General features: G+C 39.3%; 1 protein-coding gene across 1 annotated transcript in view; it reads right to left on the bottom strand.

Moving 5' to 3' along the window:
* The window catches only part of SWAP70 (switching B cell complex subunit SWAP70), a 50630-nt gene that overhangs the window by 5666 nt on the left and 21834 nt on the right, over nt 1–23130 (bottom strand). The window contains exons 4-11 of the mRNA XM_089521160.1: nt 22178–22405; nt 15649–15795; nt 13292–13400; nt 9392–9573; nt 5631–5738; nt 5251–5417; nt 3302–3500; nt 1780–1876 (exon numbers count right to left, since the gene is read on the bottom strand). Coding sequence (XP_089377286.1) covers nt 1780–1876; nt 3302–3500; nt 5251–5417; nt 5631–5738; nt 9392–9573; nt 13292–13400; nt 15649–15795; nt 22178–22405 — 1237 coding nt within the window. The remainder of the gene's footprint in view (nt 1–1779; nt 1877–3301; nt 3501–5250; nt 5418–5630; nt 5739–9391; nt 9574–13291; nt 13401–15648; nt 15796–22177; nt 22406–23130) is intronic.

The following is a 23130-nucleotide window of genomic DNA, read 5'->3' as shown; positions in this document are numbered from 1 at the left end:
AGCCTTTTAGGATTCCATCAAGTAGTTTGGAGGACAAGCCAGAACTTGGCAAGATCACACCACAATTGCCATGGATTTGAGTATTGTTACAGGGTTCCCAATTCTACTTTCTGAAACCACAACCTGCATGTAAACAGGAAACAACCGCCGTGCCCCTCTACACCCATTAACTCTTAAAGTTAATACAGTGAGGTACAACAGTCAATAGTATCAAAGCTGCTGAGGTTCAGAAAAATCCATAAAGATGACCCTGGCTGTCTCAGTATCAAAACCAGATCTCAGCTCAGATTGAACTGAAGCTAAACCATTTGTTCCATTTTAAACTCCCTGGAACTGAACTGTTTCTTCTCCATCATGGTGGTAGGGATATTCCTTCAAAAGAACAAGCTGATACTGTGAAGATTTCATAGTACATTTTTGTTTTCTAAAGACGCCAAGGGAAATGGGTTATATAGCAAGGATTAGGGGATAACTGTTTACCTTCCAGGAGACTGTAATAACTGAAGTCTAAAAGACAAAATATCTATGGAATTTGTTAACTTCATGGAATTTTCCCAGTGCATGTGCTCTGCACAGTTGCTTTATAACCCTGGCAAACTATATTAGGATGTAAGAACTATTCCCATTCTTTTTTGATATAGTTGGCTCTCTGTATCCACAGATTCTGCATCCACAGGCTCAGCCACAGTTCAAAGTAGTCACAAAAACAAAATTCCAAAAAGCAAAACTCGATTTTGTCATTTTATATAAGGGATACCATTTTACGACACAACTGTATGTAATGGAACATGAGCATCCATGAATTTTGGTATCCACGGGGGGGGGGGGGGGTGTCCTGGAACCAAGCTCCAGCAGATACAGAGGGCCCACTGTTCCTGTCTGTCAGGGCAGGGAACAAAAGTCTAAATAAAGTTGGATCCTTGATTTACCAAAATAGCCTGCTAATCTTTCTTGTTGAGTCTGGCAGAAGCAATTGCACTTCACTTCCTTCCACCTTCCCTATTAGAAAGAAGGTAACCATACCTATAACATCCCTGAATTGGGATACCTACAAAAGAGATCTTTCACTCTAGTTTTTTTTAAAGAGAGTTGTCACCTAAACTGACAGATGCATTAGCTTTAGTGTGGGGGGGGGGGGGGAGGGGGAGATGGAATTACAGCAGGAGGAAACTCAAACGGCAGCAACATAATGCACAAACGCTCCCAACTTGTTGATTCTAACCCACTTCTGTTCCACAATAAAAGCCTTCTGTGAAAATAGCATTTGTCAGTAACAGCTAGGATAGTAGTGTTCTCTGGTGGCTAAAGTCACTGTTTACCCAGAAGACAATAAAGAAATGGGCCTTAAAACCACTAACAATTTGCTAGGAAACCACCCATATTCAGCTCACATAACAAGGAAAACTGAACTGCATGCATACAGAAACATCACAACACATACTCTCTTCTCTCTAACATTTGTCATTGTTTTGCAGATTGTATAATCATGTAAAAGGTGCAAATCATAAAAACAAAGCCTATTGTATTATGTCATGATAGTTTATAAAAAGACTGTCATGTAGGCACTTACAACTTCAGTTGCTATTGTATGCAATGTATTTCTTTTCTCTATTCAAAGCTTATTTTAATCATGTTTTCTGAACAGTGGTATTTCCCGGGAAGTGCAACCCAGGGTGACTCAATAACAGTTCAGACTTCTTGGAAACCACAATAGATTACTGTGGATAAAAATAACTATGAGCCACGTGCTGACTCATGAAGTAAGACGTTACTTACTACCTGGTTCAATTAATCGAATTAATCCTTCATGGTGAGCTACTTTATCTTTCCAACTCTTGGTCTTATTTGCTGCTACTTCCAGCTTTTTTTTCACTTCCTAAAACAATAATAAATTTAATAAATACATAAATAAATTTAAACATCACATATATGCTCAAAGACCTCTGGTCATTCTATAGCCAAAAATTCTACTTCAGAGAAAGACTCTCTGAAGACCAGAAAGAAAAGCCTCTTCTCATGGTTATTTGACAGAATACAGCTTGAGGCAAGACACCATATGCATTTGTTGACAGGCACAGAATTTATCTCACATCAACACTTGATATACCATATATACTCAGGTATACGTCAACCTCATGTATAAATCAGATTTAGGAGCCAAAGTTGTGGATTTTGATATGACTTGCGGATATGTCGAGAGTAAAACTTAGGGGCATGTACCAAAGGATGTAAAGGACGGAGCAAAGGAAAACAATGCCAAAGAACTTACAAAATCCCAGCAAATATAATTGTTTGTACTCACTCTAAAGGCTGAGAAAGACAGGGCTAAGAAAACTCATACATGTCAAAAAGGATAAAAATGCAAAAGTTAAGGTACACTATTAACTTTTGTCAAAAAAAGGAACCATCCTTTTCTCTGAGCAGAGTGGCGAAAGGAAAAAGAGCTTAGTCTATCCTGGGAGGACATAAAAGAAGCACCAACTCCCTCTACTCTCTCAGCACTCCTTTGAAGGGAAGTGCCAAAGACCCACTACTGCAGCCATTTTTCCACCCAGGAATTCAAAAAGGCCAGAAGTGGAGCAGCAATGGAAAGAGTAGAGGGGGTGGTGCTTCTTTTAGGTTTTCCTGGGATTGACTCTTGCATTCACCACTATATTCAAAAAAGGGGATAGTTCCTTTTTTTAATAAGAGCTAAGGTACAGTACTTACACTGGCCCATAAATAAGTTGACCCAGGTTTTGGGGGGTTGAGCTTTTCACTAAAATTTCCAGACTTATACATGAGTATATACAGTATTTCTACAAACACTGATAGATAACTATTTTCCTGCACGCAAAAGCCCATCTGGGCTTAATCGTGAGAATGTGGCAGATCTACACAACTGCCAAATTGCAGGCTGACCATCCATAAACTGAGTGAGATGGCTGCCTAAGTATGATTTGTCCCAAAGCTGGGATGTAGCTAAATTTTCAATTAAGCCCTGAGTCTGTTCCAGAAGTGCTATTTGAACCCATTTCTACTAGTTCTACATACTATCACTGGACTGCACCTTCTTTAAGCCCAGCAATTCTCAACGTACAACATTATTCCTGTTAATGCTACTAATCTACACAGTACAAGGATGAATGGCCCCTAAGAAGAGACACAATGCTATGCAAGATCTGCCAGGGCCATTGCAAATGAGTGATGAGTTATGGCAAAAGTTTTAACCTTGTGGCTGAATAAGGCTTTATCAATTCTTTAGTTCATTTAGTTTAATCCTGCTCTGTCCAACAGACATGCAGACATTTCACTAACTCACCTCATATTGTTCAAGTGCTTGTTTCCTATCCACCTCCAGTTGTTCTAACTGTTGCATGGCAACTTGAAGAGCACGTTCTTTCATCATTCTCTGGTTTTCCAGCTCTTGCTTCTCTGCTTCAGTCACCTGAATGGTCTGTTGCTGTTCTAAATGCCACTTCTCCAGCTCTGCCCTTTTTGCAGACTCTTCCTCCAATAGCCTAGAAAAAATTTAGTCACAAAGGAGTGTACCCCTTATAAAATATACCTTTTTCATAGTCCAAACCTAACTACCATACATTGGAGTGGAAATAATCTGTCATTCTAGATTAATAGCCAACTTCATAATTTTTTAAACATCTTCTCTCTAATTCATTTTACTTACCTCACCTGTCTGATTTTACTCTGCCTATTATAGATGTATAAACAACACTGGTCTGATAGACCTTGTTTCGTTGTCATCCATGCTGCAGAATACTAGAAGCAGCAGATGGACACTACTGTAAGGATTCTGCGGCAGTGCAGGAATGATAATGACATTTGGTGCTATTCAAAACTACAGCTGTCCCTCCGTATCCACGGACTTGTCATTCGCGGTTTCAATTATTTGTGAATGGCAAGCCTGTGGGACAACTCCTCCCTCCCTCCTTACCTTACCGAGGTAAGGCCTCAGACAGCACAGCCTGGCCTCAGACAGCACAGTCTTCCTCTGGCTGCTGCGGCCTTGCCTAGGCCGGAGCACAGCTGGGCTGGCTGGGAAAATGGCCGCACCGGCTGGAGGAAGACTGCACCTACCGGAGCAAGGCCACGCCGGGCTAAGGAAGGCCTTGCCTTAGCCAGAGTGGCCTTCCTCTGACCGGAACAGCCATTTTGCCAGCCAGTGCAGCCAAGGCAAGGCCACACCGGCTGGAAGAAGGCCATGCTGGCCGGAGGGAGGCCGCTACGGAAGACCTTGCCTCAGCTGGTGCAACCTTCTTCCAATTGCCGTGGCCTTGCTCCTACTGATGCAAGGCTGCACCAGCCGGCCATAGGCTGCTCCAATAGGAAGAAGGCCACGCCGGCTGAAAGAAGACCGCTCCAGCCTAAGGAAAGTCTTGCCTTGACCGCCATGACTTTTGGCAGGCTGGCAGAGCCTTGCCTCAGTAGGAGCAAGGCTACGCAGGCCAGAAGAATGCTGCACTGACCAGAAGAAGGCTGTGCCGGCCAAGGCAAGGCTTTCTTCCGGCCAGTGCCACCTTCTTCTGGCTGGGGCAGCCTTGCTCCTGCCAAAAGCCCCGGTAGCTGAGGCAAGGCCTTCCATAGGCTGGAGAAGCCTTCTTCCAGCTGGCACAGCTTTCTTCTGGCTGGAGCAAGGCTGCGCCAGCTGGGAAAACAGTAGGGTCGGCTGGAAGAAGGCTATGCCAGCCAAGGAAGGCCTTCCTCCAGCTGGCATGTCCTTCTTCAGGCTGGTGTGGACTTGCCTCAGAGCAAAGCTGTGCTGGCTGGCAAAATGGCTGTGCCAGCTGGAGGAAGGCACTGTCAACTGGAGGAAGGCCGCTCCGTCCGAAGCAAGGTCTTACTTAGGCCGGCGCAGCCTTGCTCCAGTAGGCGCAGCCTTCCTAAAGCCAGTGCAACCATTTTCCCAGCTGGCATGACCAGGTTCCAACCAAGGCAAGGGCGCGCCAGCCGGAGGAAGACTCGGTAAGGTAAGGAAGGAGGGAGGGAGGAAGGGAGGGAGGGAGGGGCTTGAATTTTCACAAATACTCAAGTTCCCATTGTGCCTAATGGCAGTGTACCATTGGGGACAAAGGAACTTCAATATCAGCGAAATTTCAAATTTGCAGGAGTCCCCGGAACAGATCCCCCGGGAATTCAGAGGGATGACTGTATATCCCTTCAAACTTTCTATTCTGTTATATAAAATGGCATGTGAATAAATTCACTGTCACTCATTACAGATTTATTTATATTGTCATAAAATTGTGTACTCACCTGGCTTGAAGTCTCCTAACAGTCTCCTCATCTTGGCGTGCCTGTTTCTCATCTTCCAAGGCCTCCTCTAGCTGCTTATACATTTCCTCTAGTTCCTTTACTCTTAGTAAGTACTGTTCTAGTTCAGATGACTTCTGTGCAACCTGTTCTTCCATCTTCTGTCTTACCTAGCAATATGAAGGAAAGGGATGCTGCTTCATCTTTCTAAACAAGTGAAAGCATTCAACTCTCTTTCAGAGACAACATGCCACACCCAGTATATTTAGCAACCCTTTCATTTTTACTTTCCATCCTCAAACATATAGGCTAGAAATGTCTCAGTAAAAATAATCAACCATTTAGGAGCTTGTTCATTCTTTTGCTGTCCCTCAATTATTTACCATTTTTTCTCTCTCCAGTTCAAGGCTAAATCGATCTTGCAATTCCATTTGAGTCTGCAGACGCTTCTTCTCTTCCTCTGAAGCACGAGCTGCAGCTTCTTCCAGTTGCTATGCCAGACAAAGAAGGGACAATAGTAATCTCTGACTTATTCAAGTATATGTACTGATACAGATCAATTGCTTATCATGTAATTTTAGTGTTTTGATATTTTCAATTGTTTATATTTTTATGTTAATGTGTTACAACTTACACTGAGAAAAATTATTACGCTATAGGATATAAAATACCTTTGTTAAAGCCCTACATCCAAAGGTGGCAGTACATTTCCATAACTCTTGATCATGGAACGAGTTGTTTCTTTTCTACACTTTTAAAAAGAGCACTGGATATACTCTTGGGCAAATTATTCTCTTGCAAAATAATTTCTGTTCTGTTCTATCCCTGTACTATACTGGCTTACATGACAATCAGGTGCCTAGGCACAGTTCTGCTCTCCCTCATCTTATTACTTGAAGGGATGTCACATTGAGGAGGGAGCTAGCTTATTTTCTGCTGCTCCAGAGACTAGGACCCGGAACAATGGATGCAAGCTACAGCAAAAGAGATTCCACCTCAACATTAGGAAGAACTTCCTGACAATAAGAGCTGTCCGACAGTGGAACACACTTCCTAGGAGTGTAGTGGAATCACCCTCTCCTTGGAGGTCTTTAAACAGAGGCTGGATGACCATCTATCGGAGATGCTTTGATTTGGATTTCCTGCATGTCAGGGGGTTGGACTGGATGGCCCTTGCGGTCTCTTCTAACTCTATTATTCTATGGTTCTATGATTCTATTAGCTAAGACCTTGGGCACTGGAAATTCCACCTCCAGGCTGGATGCTTCGTTCCTCACCCTATGGTGCCACATGAGTAGGCAGGTGGTCCTTTTGCTCCACTGATGTTACATCCAGCCAGACTGACATAATTCTTGGCCCACCTTACATGAAACTGTAAGGTTAGGAAGAACCTAAATGGTAAGACGGCCTACAAGCCTGAACGGAAGCAACATTCAAAATATCCCAAACTTATTAAACCAGATGGAATAGTATGCTAGACCAGTGTTTCTCAAGCTGTCTAATGTAGGGACAGTCTGGTTCCCTCCCCCCCCCCCCCAAGCATGTGCCAAGGACCAGTACCATAATTCTATTGGCTACAACAGCTTTTTTTTCTTTCCTGGAAACTCTCCAGGGACCAGCAGCTGATGGCTCAAGGAATGGCATCAGTCCAAGGACCATTACTTTGAGGAGCACAGCACTGAATAGCAAATCACAGATGAGACAAAAGTGACACTGCAGTGGTACCTGCCAAGCAGGAAATAAAATTAGCTTATCACACTCACACAAATGAAGGGAATCATCTGGCCCTCCAGATATTGTGGCACTACAAATTCTAACAAGCCTAACCAGTATGGCCCATGGTGAGGTGGTAGGAGTTATAGTTCAGGAATATCTAGAGTAAAACAAAGTATGTCCCTGAGGCTGCATGTGGGCCCCAAAGATGTTTCTGTAGCCCGTAAGACCTCCAGATTAATCAGATTCAACCTTCTTTTCTGGCCAAAGAGAAAGCAAATTGGTGCTTTTGGAAGCCTCCAAGTGAAATAGGTTGCTGTACCGTCTCTGTACTGACTGACATTTTTAAAAAGCCATTTTTTGAGAACCAGAGGTAGACTTCCAGCCACTTTGAGGGTTCTGCTTTATATGTTTAGTAATTTCTGTGGCCACCAGACCTATTGCAGTTGCTCAGCCCTGTAGGATTCCCATCCATGTAAAAGTACTAAATAAAAGTTAGAAAGTCCAGTTGTAAGATAAAAAACTCCAGCACTGTGTACAGACCATAAAAGCACAAGACAACACAGCTCATGCAGAACACACAGCTGAGCCCTGCTTATCTTCACAATTTTCCTAACAACTGGGATCCGAGAGGCATGATATACATTACTTCTCTGAATAGAAAAAGGAATGTTTGGCCTCTCCCTCCAGCAACACCTTCTCTGGGGCTTTCCTTCAGACAGACAAAGAGCTGTTACTGTGCCTTTTGAATCCTGGGCTCTCTCTCTTACACACATCCCCAACCTTCCTTTCACGCCATCCCTGCTCTGCCAAAATAAGATAAGCAGTACTTTCTTGTAAAAAAGAGAATCACTGGGCAAAGTTTGGAAACAACTCCAAGAATCCTTTCATTGCTGAGGGATTCTGGAACTTTTTCTTCAAAAAATATATATATTTCCTTCACAAAAGGAACTTTTCCTTCAAAAAGTAATTTTTCCACAAGCTTACTCTGGTGAACTAGACTCCAAATTCAAGTAAGATAATGACAACTCTTGAATAAAATAGAAATGTCTAATCAGTTTGGCACTTTAGTGCTAAGCTAGAAATAAGGAAGTAGCATTACACAATAGTGTTTTACTACACTATTTACTCTTAGTGTTTACTACACAGGTCCTGTCAGCCCCTTAGTTCTCTCAGTTGCTGAACAAACTCTTGGGGAGCAGTGAGGGTTGTAAGACTCAGGCAAATTGGATGAGCTGAATCAGTGTACATTAGTTTCCTAACCTGCCCCCCCCCCCAAAGAGCGGTCAACTGCAGGATCTGCACTGAATGCCATGGGTGATAATACACAACTAAATTAAACTCTCTCACATCTTATCAAGGGTGCTTTTCTTTTTAAAATGAAAACCAACATGTAAATTTCCACTACATTTACAAACACCAGCCACATGCCTTTTTACAGGGACAGAATGTGCTTTTCAATGAATTATTATCATTAGTTTGGATCTGTCCATTTATGCCCCATGTTCCCTCCTAGCTTTTATATTTATTGCTAGTAGTCCCACTCTGCATTGTGCTAGCTTGGATAAATTTCTTTTGGAATCCTTCCTGCCTTCCACTACTGCCTGGCTTAAGAACCATCTCACACTCCTCTGCACTGTGCTTACATTTCCTGATAGGTTTGTCTATTATTACAAAATAGTTCAGATTATGCACCCGATGAAGACACTCCTATTCTCAGACTGCTTTCATCATCTTGTACTGTGTGCAGACATCACAATTTGCAGCCAGGGGAAACACCAAACAATTCTGATTCTTCCATTATCAAATCAAAGAGCCCCAATGAATATCTTTTATTGAAAATAAAGTTTGCTTTGATTTTGTGCACTGTATGCCCATGTGTATCTAAGACGTAGGAAGGAAATGCTGAAGACATGAAATTCTTATCTTCTTCCAGGTCTGCAAATTCCCTTCAGGTTGAACGGTATGCTTGGCACCATTCAGGAAACCTCTTTCCTTGACTGAAGAACAGGCAAGGTAAGCAACATTCAGATTACTGGAATAACAGCATGGCGCTTTTACATTAGACTGAGCTTCAAAATCAAAAAGGCACTAGGGCCTTTCTAGTGCTGAGGAAAAACCTATTAAGTTAACTGGTTAAGACTATTGTTTTCTAGTGACAATACAGAAGCAGAAATCTTTACCAGCCCCCTTCCCTCTCCAAGTGTATCAAACATTTGACTGGAGGAAAAAGCCAGTTCACATAGTTTGATCATTATGCTGGAGACAGATATTTTAGGACATAGTCATTCTACTACATTCTAAAAATATTTTAAATTTTACCAAGACTGAACATTTTGGTCAGTCACTACCTCACGCACTATACTTACAACCAAAGTGTAACAAAATGTTTCAGAATGTCAGGGAGGTAATGCCTGAGGACTGCACCCACCTTTCGGACTGTCTCCAGTTCCTTCTGCTTGTTCTCATTTGCCATTTGGAGTTCTTTCATTTGCCTCTCCAGTTCCTCTTGTTCAGCCTGAAGCTTCTGGCGTAATGCTTTCCGTTTTTGTCGTGCCTCCTTGTGAGGTGGAGGGCTATTTAATCGTAGCAAATTTACAGTTGTCTGAATGGCTATTTGCATAGGATTTGGGGAGGAGGAAGACAAGGAAAAACAAATATATTCTACTGATTGATAATTCATAATATTATTATTATTTTTTGTTTTAAGTTTTAAAAAAAATTGTCACAGCAATTAGTCTGGTAACAAATTTGTCATGTTGTTTCACTCCCTAAAATGAAGCCTCTATCACTAGGATGATCTGTTTTTATGATTTACTATTAATCATATTTTATATCATTATTAAAATAATAATCTGCTTGTAGAAGAATACAAAACAGTAAAACAGTAGTAATAACATATTTTTATGACAAATAAAAATAACTGCTTAAAATGGTAGTATGTAAAATCTGAAATTTGTTGTTGTTGTTAGCTGCCTTCAAGTCAACTTCAATCCATGACAACCCCATGAATGAGAGCCCTCCAAGTTAACATATCTTCGGCTGCCCTGCTTAGGTGCTGCAGACTCACGGCTATGTCTTCCCTTATTGAATCTACTCTCCAATTTACCAAGCATTATCGTCTTTTGTAGTGAGTTCTGTTTTCTCATTATAAAATCTTAAATATGCCTATTTATTTTGACTTAATGGCTTTTCTCCATATCAGTCTAGTGACCAGGAATACGTTTTGCAACTGCACCGTGACAATGCTAGTGAAAAGTGCCAGCAAAAGCTTGACAATGCTAGTGAAATGTGCCAGCAAAAGCTTGACAGTTACAAAACACAAATATAAGGGAAGGTTATAATCCCCATGCAGACCACAGGATTGCAACCTGAGTAGCAGAGCTTAGCTATATTAGTTCCAAGTAAAGTTTAACTGAATTGAACTGGACTTACTTTCAAGTTAAATGATTGAGATTCCGAGTTTAAGAGAGATTTGGAAAGAAATCACAGATAATAATAATTTGTTTTATTTATATACCGCTATTCCAAAGATCATAACGGTGAACAGCAAGTAAGCTAATTAGCAAGTAAGCAAGTAAGATGAATGATAAGAGTGCATAATCTGTACACTGTGCAGTTAATGATTTCCAGTAGCACTTGCTGTAAAAGACCTATTTGAGATATAGGAAGACAGTGATAGTTAAACAAAAATGGACCAGTAGTAAGACTGAATCGTTCAGGCCACTGTATTCCCAATTACCATGTATGGATGCAAGAGCTGGACAATGAAAGAAGAAGACAGAAAGAAAATGAAACCATTCGAAATGTGGTGCTAGAAAAGAGTACTTAGGATACTGTGGACAGCCAAGAAGACAAACAAATGGGTTCTTGAACAGATCAGACCAGAGCTCTTCTTGGAAGCTAAGATGATCAAGATGAGACTACAATATTTTGACCACATAATGAGAAAGGGTGAATCACTAGAAAAAACAATAATGCCAGGAAAGGTAGAGGGTAGAAGAAAGAGAGGAAGATAAGACTCGATCAGGGGAATTATAGGCAAGTGCAGCAGGATCTGGCCAAGGCAATGGAAGATACAGATTCTTGGAGATGTCTCATCCACAGGGTCATCATGAGTCAGAGTCTACTTGAGGGCAGCTAACAACAAAGTAAGACTTGGGAGAATGAAATTCTTATTTACGTTTCCAGACACTGGTGTCACTAGGGCTGGCATCACTTGGTGTGGTAACTCATGGAATCACCCCACCACTGACCTCTTCCCATACCAAACCATTCAGAATGCTTAGTAATGTTTTTTGTCCTAATGTTACTCATAAATCACAATTACCATATACCCCAGAATGTAATGGCAATAGTTGTGACATAAACAACTAGCAAAATTAAAATTATACCTTTAAAATTGCAATATCATAAACACAGCCTAAATGTATCTACATGTACATTGTTTCATGTGGTTAAAGTGACAATTTAGTAAGATGTGATGTTTTTAAAGAAAATTTAAAAATAATTTTTAAAAATTAAAAATTGGAAGGAATATGTATTTTTTTTTAAAAAAAAAAACTGGGTCCTCTTCTTTTGCTTCCCAATAATCCTTGCCTCGGTCACATCATCTCTTCAGCATTTTAAGGGTTAATGCCACAACCCATTTCTGCCAAAAGGCAGATGTTTGGGGAGCAATGGTGTCACCTGGTGTGGCCTGCACCCCTTTTGTGATGCCCATTTCCAGATTATATTAGTCACATACACAGGTGAAAGGACTAAGCCAAATCATAATACCAGTTTATAAGTAAAAGGGGAACTTCCACTGTACAGTACATGTGGTTGGTTGTGGTGGGCAGTATTATATTTTCAGCCTCATTACTTGAAGACTCTGGAAACTGAAGACCAGCATAAAGTGGAGCAATGACTATAACAAGCAGAGCTCAGAAAGCAGCCTCCCCACTGCAGGGTTGTAGTTCAAAAAAGTAACTTTTCAAAGTGTTAAGTTCAGTCAGTTTCTGGCAATGTGAATCATGATAGTTTATTAAAGAAATGACAGTTAGAGATGTGTAGCTCAGTACCAAGTAAACAAAATAATATTAAAATGGAGAGGAGACAGATGTAATGGCACTTCAGTTGAACTTCACGTAATTTCTCATTTTAGTTCCCCAAACCCATAATTATCTAAACTTACACTGTAAAAACAGACAGATTCTGTGCCACCTGTAGTACTTAACAGCCTGCATACTCTGCTGTTAAGACTGTGGTACAATTGTACACTGATATAATTATAGCTTTCATGCCACAAGTGTCATGTGGTATTTTATTTATGTACTTTGCTGCTTCTACTGGGGTTGTAGAGGAGTTTAAAAAAAGAATATGCATATAAAAGAAAAGTGCTTCTTTCAAAAGTTAAAAATGGTTTACTGTATCATGTTACTACTATAATTATCTTCTTTCTCAATTTCTGTCATCCTTAATAACATTATTTCTTGCTAAATGACAATGGTAAAAAGCATCACTTATAGGGATTTTTTGCTAAAGCACATACATCATGGCCTCCACACCCAAAACAATCCACATAAGAAGTTTATTTGAAAGAAATGTCTCATGTTTGTTGTTTCTTACTGTTAATACTTTTTTCCTAGCAACAGAATGACAGAAATATTTTATAGTTGCTGAAACTAATGAAATCTCCAAAAGGTGTTATTTCACAGTAGAACTGAAACCCCACAACAACTTGCACACTGAAAAATAGTTTGTCTGTCCATTTTCCTCCATCTTTTTAAGTATGCGTATTTCCCTGTGTGTATGTGCCTTCAAATCGCCTGTCCACTTATGAGGACCCCATGAATTTCATAGGGTTTTTTTAGCCAATGAAGGTGGTTTTGCTACTTTCTTCCTCTGAAATATTCTACTTATAATTATACATTTAAGGTAAGATGATAAATGGTTACAGCATTTGTTATCATACATACATACATTTATGAAGATAAACAGTTACACATATTTACAAATATAATGTCTCTTTCCATAGGTCTACATATGATTTATGCAGTCAATAAAAGAGAACAAAACTGTATCAAAAGTTGTTTGTCTGGTTATTTCTAGCATCTTCTAGTTAATAAGAGTTTTACATTAAGGTATCGAATCCTTTCATCCAGTTGTCAAAACTGATATTAATTGAAGATTCCGAATGTAAAATCAAGTGGCAGTAGCACATGTATTGTGGTTCTAAATTAAACAGTTTTTATTTATTTATTTAATTTAACTTGTCAAATTGTTTAATGTTTTAGTCGATATAAATTATTTTTTTAAATAAAATAAATAAAACAAAAGATTTTCTTACCTTGAATCCACTCCTGTTTCTTTTTCTTATCAGAGGCACTAATCTCAAAGCATTTCTCAAAACTATTTATAAGAAACAGACATTTCTTTCCATCTTTATCAGGTAAGGCCTAAAAAAGAAAAGAAAAGACATTTCACATGGAATAATAGTATGGTATTACATTGGTGTACACAAAATTTTGATAAATATAACTGTTAAAGAAAAGTTCAGAAGAACCAAATATGAATATGGAATGCAGAAAATACACTTCAACTAGCTTGCCCTCCCCTCCTTATTAATATCTGTCTTTCTGTTTATTTACCTATCTAAACATACGCACTTCCTTGATTTCACTGAAATTTGTGATTAAAAAAAAACTTTGAACTATAGATATAATGGTTTTTATGCAGGGGTTTTCTGAGACCTGAAAATTATTGCAAGAGTTCCTCCAGGGTAAAAGGTTGAGAAAGGCTGCTCCAGCACATGGGTAGCCAGTTTAATGTACAATCAGAACCAAAACTCATAGTATTTCTGACAAAGCAGACAATTGTTCCATGCTAGGGATTCCAATGTTGATATACTTAAGTCTGCTGTAGAGGCTACATAAGTCTTAAAGCCATTATTATGAACTATACGGGATGACAGGGACCAAGACAGAGTAAAGTCTCAATGGCAAGTACAGTGGGCCCTTGGTATCCACTTGGGTTTGGTTCCAGGACGCCCCATAGATACCAAAATCTGCAAACGCTCAAGTCTCATTAAGTAGTGGCATAGTAAAATGGTGCCCTTTATATAAAATAGGAAAATCAAGGTTTGCTTTTTCAAATTTATATATTTTTTGAATATTTTCAAGTCATGGATACTTGAATCTGTGCATAAAGAATTTGTGGATACAGAGGGCTAACTGTAACAGCATAAGCTGGGTGCCCTACAAGAGATTTATAGGGATCCATATTAGCTACTTACTTGGTTTTTACCCTGCTTTTAGGCATGCTGCTGTGAACTCAGTAGGACCATTAATAGGCCCAGATTCCAAGCTTATTATTTTTTTTTTTAAAAAAAAAGGTTTCTAGTTCTTCTGGAAACCAAAATAGGAGACAAAAAGTACAAACTTATTGTGTTGTAAGAAGCCTGTGATCATCTTGCAGTATTTAGTCAATGAATAAGTTTCACAGCTTGACAGAGATTTAAAACAAAACAAAACAAAAAAAAAGCAGGAGGTGTCCATTGACCTTTTTTCATTTCCCATGCCAAATATTTCAACCGGGATGAGCTCTGTGAAGTTTTGCTTATTTGTTTTACAGAGTTGTCTGCAAATAGTGTGTAGAAAAAGAGCAGAACTGGAATGTAGGGGGGAAAGTAAGATGAAAATGCAACAAAACAAAATAAACAGGTAAGGTAGAGCAAAATACCATGCTGTACTAAAATTATTTATATTTAAAGTACCCCCATTTGTATGTATGGTTGTGAAAGCTAGACAGTGAAGAAAGGTGATAGGAAGAAAGATGATAGGAAGTTCTGAAAAACTGCTGTCAAAAAACACATACGACTGGAAACAAAATAAAATGCTGTTGTTATATTATTTGTAAGGTACCAGCATAACACATGGCTGCTCTACATGCCCCCTCCCCAAAAATTTATCCTCCCATGAACATGTAAGGAACCTTTACTTGAGAGTTAGTAACTGGCCAAAGGACAGCCTGAGGTTGGGAAATTGTGACCACTTACAGATGCCATGAGCCCTGCATTTTCCCCAAAAAATGTTGTTGCGGGGATGCATTTTACTCAAAAGGCCCTGAATCCTTTAGGTGGTGGAGGGCAATTTATGTACAGTGGTCTATTTTATGCTTCAAGGACAAGCCAGGTTACTTCCTGGTTTGAAAAAGGCCTCTACGATCAAGAAGAATTTTGTGGTTTAAAACATGTTGGCTTGAAAATCAATGTTTTTGCATTCAATATTTATGCTAAACGATTATTAATGGAAGCATAAAGTTACATAAAAACTATCAGTGCTTGCCAATTTTACACATACACATTCATAATGCTTGGCACTTGATACACACACAAAAATTATCAGGTGTTAGTGATGTGAGCACGGTTGTTTCAGTGGAAACAGTAGATCTATAATGTACTCTTTCTCACTGGAATTAATGAAGCAGCCCAAGCAAGTAGGTTTTTTTTACAGGTTTTCTATAAAATTATATAGAAATACAGATTGTATTTTTGTTACAGTACTAATGAAAACCAAGGTAGTAGCACAACAGGCTGAAACAACTGTTAGGGGAGAAAAAATTAATTATCTTGTTATTCTGCCTTCTTGGAAAAGAAAATTTCAGTGTCTACTTTTACATTTCATGTATTTATTTATTTATTTTTACCTCTACAGTACAGTTGCCATTCAGTGCTATATCTCCTCTTTTGTCTTTCAAATCTTCACTCACATAATATGATATTATATTGGGTTTTAAAACAAACCAACGTTCTGTCCAGTTTTTCCGTCTGTGGCCTTTCTTCCACATATAACCCTGTAAAACATAAATTGTTTATAATATCTTAACAATAGAATTTCTGGCTTAGAATTCTGATCTGAAATCCAAACTTGAGTTAATAAAAGAATCCATTTATTTCCTTCAACAGACATAGAACAGACCATTATAGTATAACCTATCTGTATTTAGTATAACCCAGCATGGCATAAGTTGTTTGAGTGTTGAACTATGACTCTGTAGACCATGGTTCAAATACTGTACTTGCTCTACCATGGAAATCCACTGGGTAACCTTGGGCAAATCACATTCACTCAGCCTCAGAGGAAGACAAAGGCAAACCCCCTCTGATCAAATCTTGCCAAGAACACCCACCCCCCATGACAGAGTCGCCTTAGGCTTAGGGTGACCTTAAGTGGGAAATGACATGAAGGCTCGCTACAGGCAACTTGGTACCTTCCAGATATTTTGGACTACAACTCCAGCTAGCAATGGTGAAGGATTATGGTATCTGGGAACATCAGGCTGCCTACTCTCATCATTAGAATAAGTGTTCAAAGAGAACGAACTGTAAAAAAAAAAAAGGAAGACGATCAAAGCCCTTTCTAATCCAGCATTGTCTCTGCACAATGACCAACCAAATGCCTATGGAAAACCCACAAACAGGATGACAGCAACCTAGCATTCTCTCATGTGTGTTTCCCAGCACCTTGTATACAAAGGCATGTTGCTGTAGACGATATACAGCCAATAGGACTAGTAGTCACCGACAGCTGTATCATCCAGGAATTTGTCCAGCCCCTTCTCAAGAGAGTGTCTGCTCCCATCATCTGGAACTCCCTTCCACTAGAATATAGGATGGCCCCCTCCCTGCTTTCCTTTCACTGGAAGGCAAAAAATGTTCACAATAAAAATTTTAAAACAATTAAAGCCACCACATAAAACTGTTTTGTTTCAGCAGGCTTTTAATAGGTAAGCAGGAGGGTTTCTTATTGGAATGTTTTATTGACTACAGTTCTAGAGACTGGGATTCGATTCCCAGCTCAGCCATGAAACCCACTGGGTGACCAGGGACGTAGCCAAGGGTGGGGGGTTCTTGGGGTCCGGACCCCCCCTTCCATTAGAAAAATGAATGGTGTGTGCTGCTGCCCTGCTGCTGCCCAAGCCCCATTATAATGGTGGCACTTAGTCTGGACCCCCCCCCTTCCTAAAATCCTAGCTACGCCCCTGGGGTGACCATGGGCTAGTGACATGCGCTCAGCCTTAGGGGAATGCAATAGCAAACTTCCTCTAAACAAATCTTGCCAAAAAAAACCAAACATGCTAGGTTCACATTAGGGGCACCATAAACTGGAAACAACTTGAATGTACACAACAACAAATATCTATCTTTCTAACTTTTATGCACCTTTAAAATGATTTTATACAGTTTTATGTGGTGGTTTTAATTGTTTTCAGCTTTTTATTGTGAATGTATGTAATTGACTCTCTTTAGGAGCTGCCTTTGGCCTCCCTCTGGGAGAAAAGTGGCACACAAATGGAACAAATAAATAAATAAAGCTGTCGAGGTTAGTGGCCATCTACAAATTGTGGTAAATAGATAGGAACATATAGAGCTGTCACACAAATTTATTCAAGTCTTTTTTTTTTATGTCTACAGTTTATGTCTACAGTTGACAGCCATGTCTGAAGAAATTATATTTTGTACAATGAAGTTAAACAGATAAACAAACACAGACACACTTTGAGAGCAAAGGTCCAACAGTATTGCAATTAGCATGCTACTTGTGAGAATACAAAAGTAATTCAATACAATAGAACAAAAGTAATTGCAATACAATAGAACAGAAAACTAATAACACTTCAAACACACCTGAAATTCACAGCAATTATTCTAGTGTTCCTGTTTCATACTTCAAACCAAAGTGGAAGTAAAGGAAACATTGAGGAATATTAGTGCAACATGACAACCAAGAATTACAGCAGTAGGATGCTTCAGAAAATGATAAATCATGGCTTGATATTATGTGAAAGAGTAGTCAAGAACTACTCAGCTTCAGAACATTTGAGGTAAAGCAAAAAACCACACCATGGCTTGCACTCACCTGTCAATACTACACTAAACCCTGATTTGCAGTGCAAGCATGAATAAGAATTTAATTATTTAAATGAAAAAACAAACTATGGATTGCCTGAAAGCAAAATTAGATGTAGTTAACTGCAAACAAGAAGAAAATGTACAAATGTGAGGCTTCTGCTGCCGCTTCACGCAATGTGAAACCATGATTTGGCATTATGTATGAACCACAGTAACATCTTATAAAAGACCTGCAGTGTTTGGGAAAAGACCAAGGATAGATTCCGTCCATACAGTACAGTATATGCATGCACTGACTGAGCATATGAAGCTCCCTCAGAATAGGTCCTCAAATCTTCATGAACAATTCCAACAAACGTGTGGCTGCACCACCATCCCCATGCAAAAGTTTGAGTAGGAGATAGTGCAGTACCCACAAGAAAGAGATAAACAGAGAAACACACACAACATGCAAGAATCTAGCCTCTGAGGTGTGCAGACTGCTTGCCAAAGGCCATTTGGTTTTTAACTACAGTATAAGTGTAAGTGCCACAATGTCTCTCCTCTATATTTAAAAAGACAGTAGTACGTACCTGTTGATTTTTATCCAATTTAGGCAAAACTGTTCAAAATGGTATCAGAGAGAGAAAGAGACAGAAATGCAAATTTAAAGATAGATCATTCCATGTAATTATGAAATCTGCTGGCTTTAAAAAGGATATTAACAAGCCTTAAGCAAAGGAGGCTCATAGAAATATTGCTACTGCTCTATTCCCCTGACCTTAAAGTCACAACCTGACACTTTCCCTTGCATGGAAATGTATCTCTGGAATTGCAAGAGGAATCAAAAATGACAGCAATTAAGCTGCTTTTATATGTAGGAAGGAGGAAAAGCCTAAATAGGTGGCAAGCAGGTCTATTTTGCCTTAAGCACTTAATTTTGTTCAGACAATGGCCTGTTACAGACTGCCAAAATAAAGCTGCTTCGGGTCTCTTTGGAGATATGCTGTTTAAATGATACATGCATCCTAAGAGTCCGGAGATCGCGCCAAAGCCACACTCCATTCCTAAGCACTGGAGTGCAGCTTTGGTGCAGCTTCCGGATTCTTAAGATGCATGCATCATTTAAACAGTATACCTCCAAAGAGACCCGAAGCAGCTTTATTTTGGCAGTCTGTAACAGGCCAATATTTGACCAACATCCTACAGACCAAATTGAGACACATAAAATTTGAAAAACAAACCAAATCCAGGAGAAGCCGAACTAAACATTCCATTTTCTTCAATCAGATTTCAAGACTGTCTTGAACACAACTACTAGTCCCAATTAAAACAGACCCAATGAATCAAAGGAATTAACTTCAGTGCTGACTCATCACTATTCAGCAACTGATCAAATACATCTCTTCAATTAGGACTAGCAACTGGATTTAGGCCTTTTTTAGCCTTTTAGCAACCATAAAAATGAACCTCTGATTGCACAAACAAAGATTTACTCAAAACAGTGCTAAATGAGAAAATTAAAAGAGCAAATTGGCCTCTCTGGCCAGAAGCTGGTCTTCAGCACCCTTCTTTCCCTTTGGTCATACACGGCACTGCATGCAGAGAATAGTATCTCAGAATCGTTTTCAGGTAGTTTTGCTGTAGATGCAGTCATTCAACAATTCCTGTGTTCCACTATTCATTTATTAAAAACAAGAACTACTGTATATACTCATGTATAAGTCTAGAAATTTAGGTAAAAAAATTGACCCAAAAAAACCTGAGTCAACTTATCCATGGGCCGTGAAGTCTTATTTAAAAGAAGGAACCATCCCCTGGTGAAAAGCAAGAGTATAATCTATGCTGGAAGCAGTGACCCCATCTACTCTCTCATCCATCCAGCCTTAAGAGTAAGCACCAAGAGTTATGTCTACTAGAATTTGCTAAATTCTTTGACATTGTTTTGCTTTGCTTCATCCTTTAGATCCTTTGCTATATTCCCCTAGGTTTCACCCTTGACTTATCCACAGGTCATAGAAAAATCCATAATTTTGTCCCAAAATTTGCCATCAACTTATAGTCGCGTATATACAGTGTAAGTTACTCCTCTTCAGCAACTTAACAACAAAACTAAATTGACTTTTAATGAACCATTAAAACATAACCAAATTCATAAGAGAGCATGGAGAAACTCATAATCGACAAAACATCCTTCCATTTCTTTCCAATATCTGATTGTCAGTACTGCTATTAAGGCTACAGTATAAGACTTATTCTGCACTACAGTAATTCTGGAGACAACCTGCATTTTATTTAGAATAAATCTAACTGATCCAATCTGCTTGCTTGTTGCAGTAGGATTTATAGGCACGTAGTCTCAGGTGCTGTAGGCTGTATTTCAGAGGAAAGAACTAGAGCTGTTGTAAACTGACAGGTGACTTGAAGGGCACATACACACAATCTCAAGATGTCATTCTAATGGGAGAGGATGGCAGGAAGAATCTGTTGGAACGAAACACAATCAACATAATGGCAAATCTTCATAAATAAATGAACTGAAGTTAGAAAAAAGTAGATTTCAGTTAAATTTTTACAACAGAATAACTGTTTTTGCAATGTGACAATTTTCCAGATGGAACCCTCTCCTCCACTCCCAGACAACAGTGAAAGGATGAGAATGAACGACAGGATACCTCAGAGGAAGAGAAGAGCAGACAGGCACAGATCCAATATGCCTAGGCCAACAGTTGATGAAGGGCCCTCCCTCCCTCCCTCCCACCTTCCTCTAAGGGTGAGAAGAACAAGCAGTACCTGCTGGGCTTGAACCCCTTCCCCATTGCCATTCCCCTTTCTTTGTATGTGCTATTTTATTTAGATTGTAAACTAATTGAGCAGAGAACTGTCAAATTAACAATTTGTAAGCCATTCTGGGAGCCTTTCTGGCTGAAAGGTGAAGTATAAATAGCCTAAATAAATACATAAATAAAATTTTAGAATGATGATTTCTGCAAAAAATATCCTAGCTTCAATGTATGAAGAGATTTGATAATCCATTAGGTTGCATTCAATGCTGTGACCATTGTTGTTATACAATTGGAAGCCTGCCTTGAATGAACTAACCAAATGACAATGAATTATTTCAAAGCAAGTGATCAACAGTAGGCAAAGTTCATAACTTCCTCTGGGCATGCTAATGCATCATCTGACAACTTAAGACCAATTGTGCAGAAATTTGTCATTTCAACAAAGCTAATCTATTAGCAGACTCTCACTTAAGCAAATTCTGCTCCCTTCCACTCGCTCAGTCACAGCCTCCACCCATGCACCTGGACTCTGTGAGAAGACTCTTGCTTCCTCTTTATTCCCCCACAGGGCTGCATGTTTCAAGTCATATTCAAACTTACAACTCCACACTAAGAAACTGTGGACTTTAAAAATAGACTGTGCAATTTCTGTTGAATTTAACTCTCCAGCCAAGAGGATCCAAAGGAAATTCTGCCCAACTTATCAATTAGTTTTTAACACTCCAAATATTTTAAAAATATTTATTTTGCACAAATTAAAACATCAGAAATATGTTACCAATCATGGCAATTGAAATATCACCATGATGTCAACTGGGCCAGTCTCACAAGGGTGAACTGCAGGAGCACCCACATAAACAACCCTGGTAACATTTGGATAACTATTCCACCATCTGCAGGGTTTTTTTCTTTAGCCCCTAAAATTTTGTTAATATGCCCTACTCTATCTGAAATTCTTTATTAATGAATAAGCCTCCAAACTGACAATCCTTATCAAGCTCCTCCAATATTTCTTAGAAGAAAAGTGTCGCATATGAAAAATTCATTTTTTTTCAAGCACCATTTAGAGATGCTATTGAAGAATGTGGAGGTATGGCAATTTTGTGGTGCATTCTGTGATGGTAACAAATAATACTGTGGCAGAGAATCCAATGTCCAGGAATTTGAACTTTCATTTCACACACACACACACACACACAGCTAACAAGCAAGCTTTTAGCCACTAAGAATGAAAAGATGAACTTCAACATTTTGGTCTAAGAAACCACACGGAAGATAGTCAAGAATCTCTGGTGATTGGGGCCTTAATCTCCCTCCCTCTCTCTCATGACAATAAAAAAGATTAAAAGTTATGTAAAGAAGGAAAATATATGTAGTCAGACTGATTTGCAGGCTGGTTAATCTGTCTGGTTTTTATACACATTGCAGGCCACACATTTCTTGGTATAAAATGAGTTTTTCTTTGAAAGACTTTAAGAAGAAAATGTATAGATTGTACTTTATCACTCACTAAAAATAACTTATGCTAGTATTTTTAGCAATTGTGTGCATATCTTACCTGTTTCAACACATCCAATATAAGTTCATTGAAGACTTCATTAATTGCCATAGATACTGTTTGTCTATCTATCCCTTTGCTAAATTGGCCGCTTCCAATAAGCTCAATCAGTTCCCAGGCAGAAAGACCTTTCCCATTAGCATCCAAGATAACCTTGTAATGTTCAAACTGTTCTTGATGCCAGCCTAATCCCATGGCTTCGGTTAGCTTCTTAAGCAGGTATTCAATCTGTACAGAAAAAAGACAGAATCTGAACAAATAGAACAGCAAAACATCTACTTAAAAATGAGAGACAGGAGTGCTATTCTCCCATACTACAGTTATCAATTCTGGGGGTGGGTAACCCAGCTACAAGGGTGCTGTTCAGATGATCAAAGGCCGTCCACTTCCATTGTAGAATAATCAAGAATTGCCCTAAAGAGTAAAAAGTGCTGTACTAAAAACCCTTTGAATTAACAAGGCAAGAAAACAATTTCAAGGTAGGGCTATTCATCCAAGCTAAATATGCTGGGAAGATTAAAATGATTCAACTGTCCTCAGCTGACAAGACACATAAAAAGCTTTTTTAAAAAACTCTGCTAGATCTAACCCAAGATCCAGCATTCTGTTCACAATACCTGAGGGAAGCCCACCAACAGGTCATGAGTACAACAGTACCTTCCTGATCATATTGCCTGGCATCTCATACTATATATATAGGCATGCTCCCTCTGGGCACAATCCAGCAGATGCCAAATAAACCAGGGGGTTCCTCTCCTGTCTGCAACCCCTGAGCCCCCCAACCATTTTTGGAAGGTGAGAAACTGCTCAGGACTGTAGTTTGGGTTTTCAGAATGCGGGGAAGGGAATCTAACATGGATGTGGGACAAGGACTCTGAGAGACCAGGATACAAATCCTCCCTCAGCCATGGAAACCCACTGGGTGACCTTGGAGAAATCACAGCTTTAGAAGA

The sequence above is a fragment of the Sceloporus occidentalis genome, unplaced genomic scaffold, assembly GCF_023333645.1.
Source record: "Sceloporus occidentalis isolate IW3139 unplaced genomic scaffold, rSceOcc1.0.p SCAF_4, whole genome shotgun sequence".
Lineage (NCBI taxonomy): Eukaryota > Metazoa > Chordata > Lepidosauria > Squamata > Phrynosomatidae > Sceloporus > Sceloporus occidentalis.
This window is presented reverse-complemented; position numbering and strand designations above follow the sequence as displayed.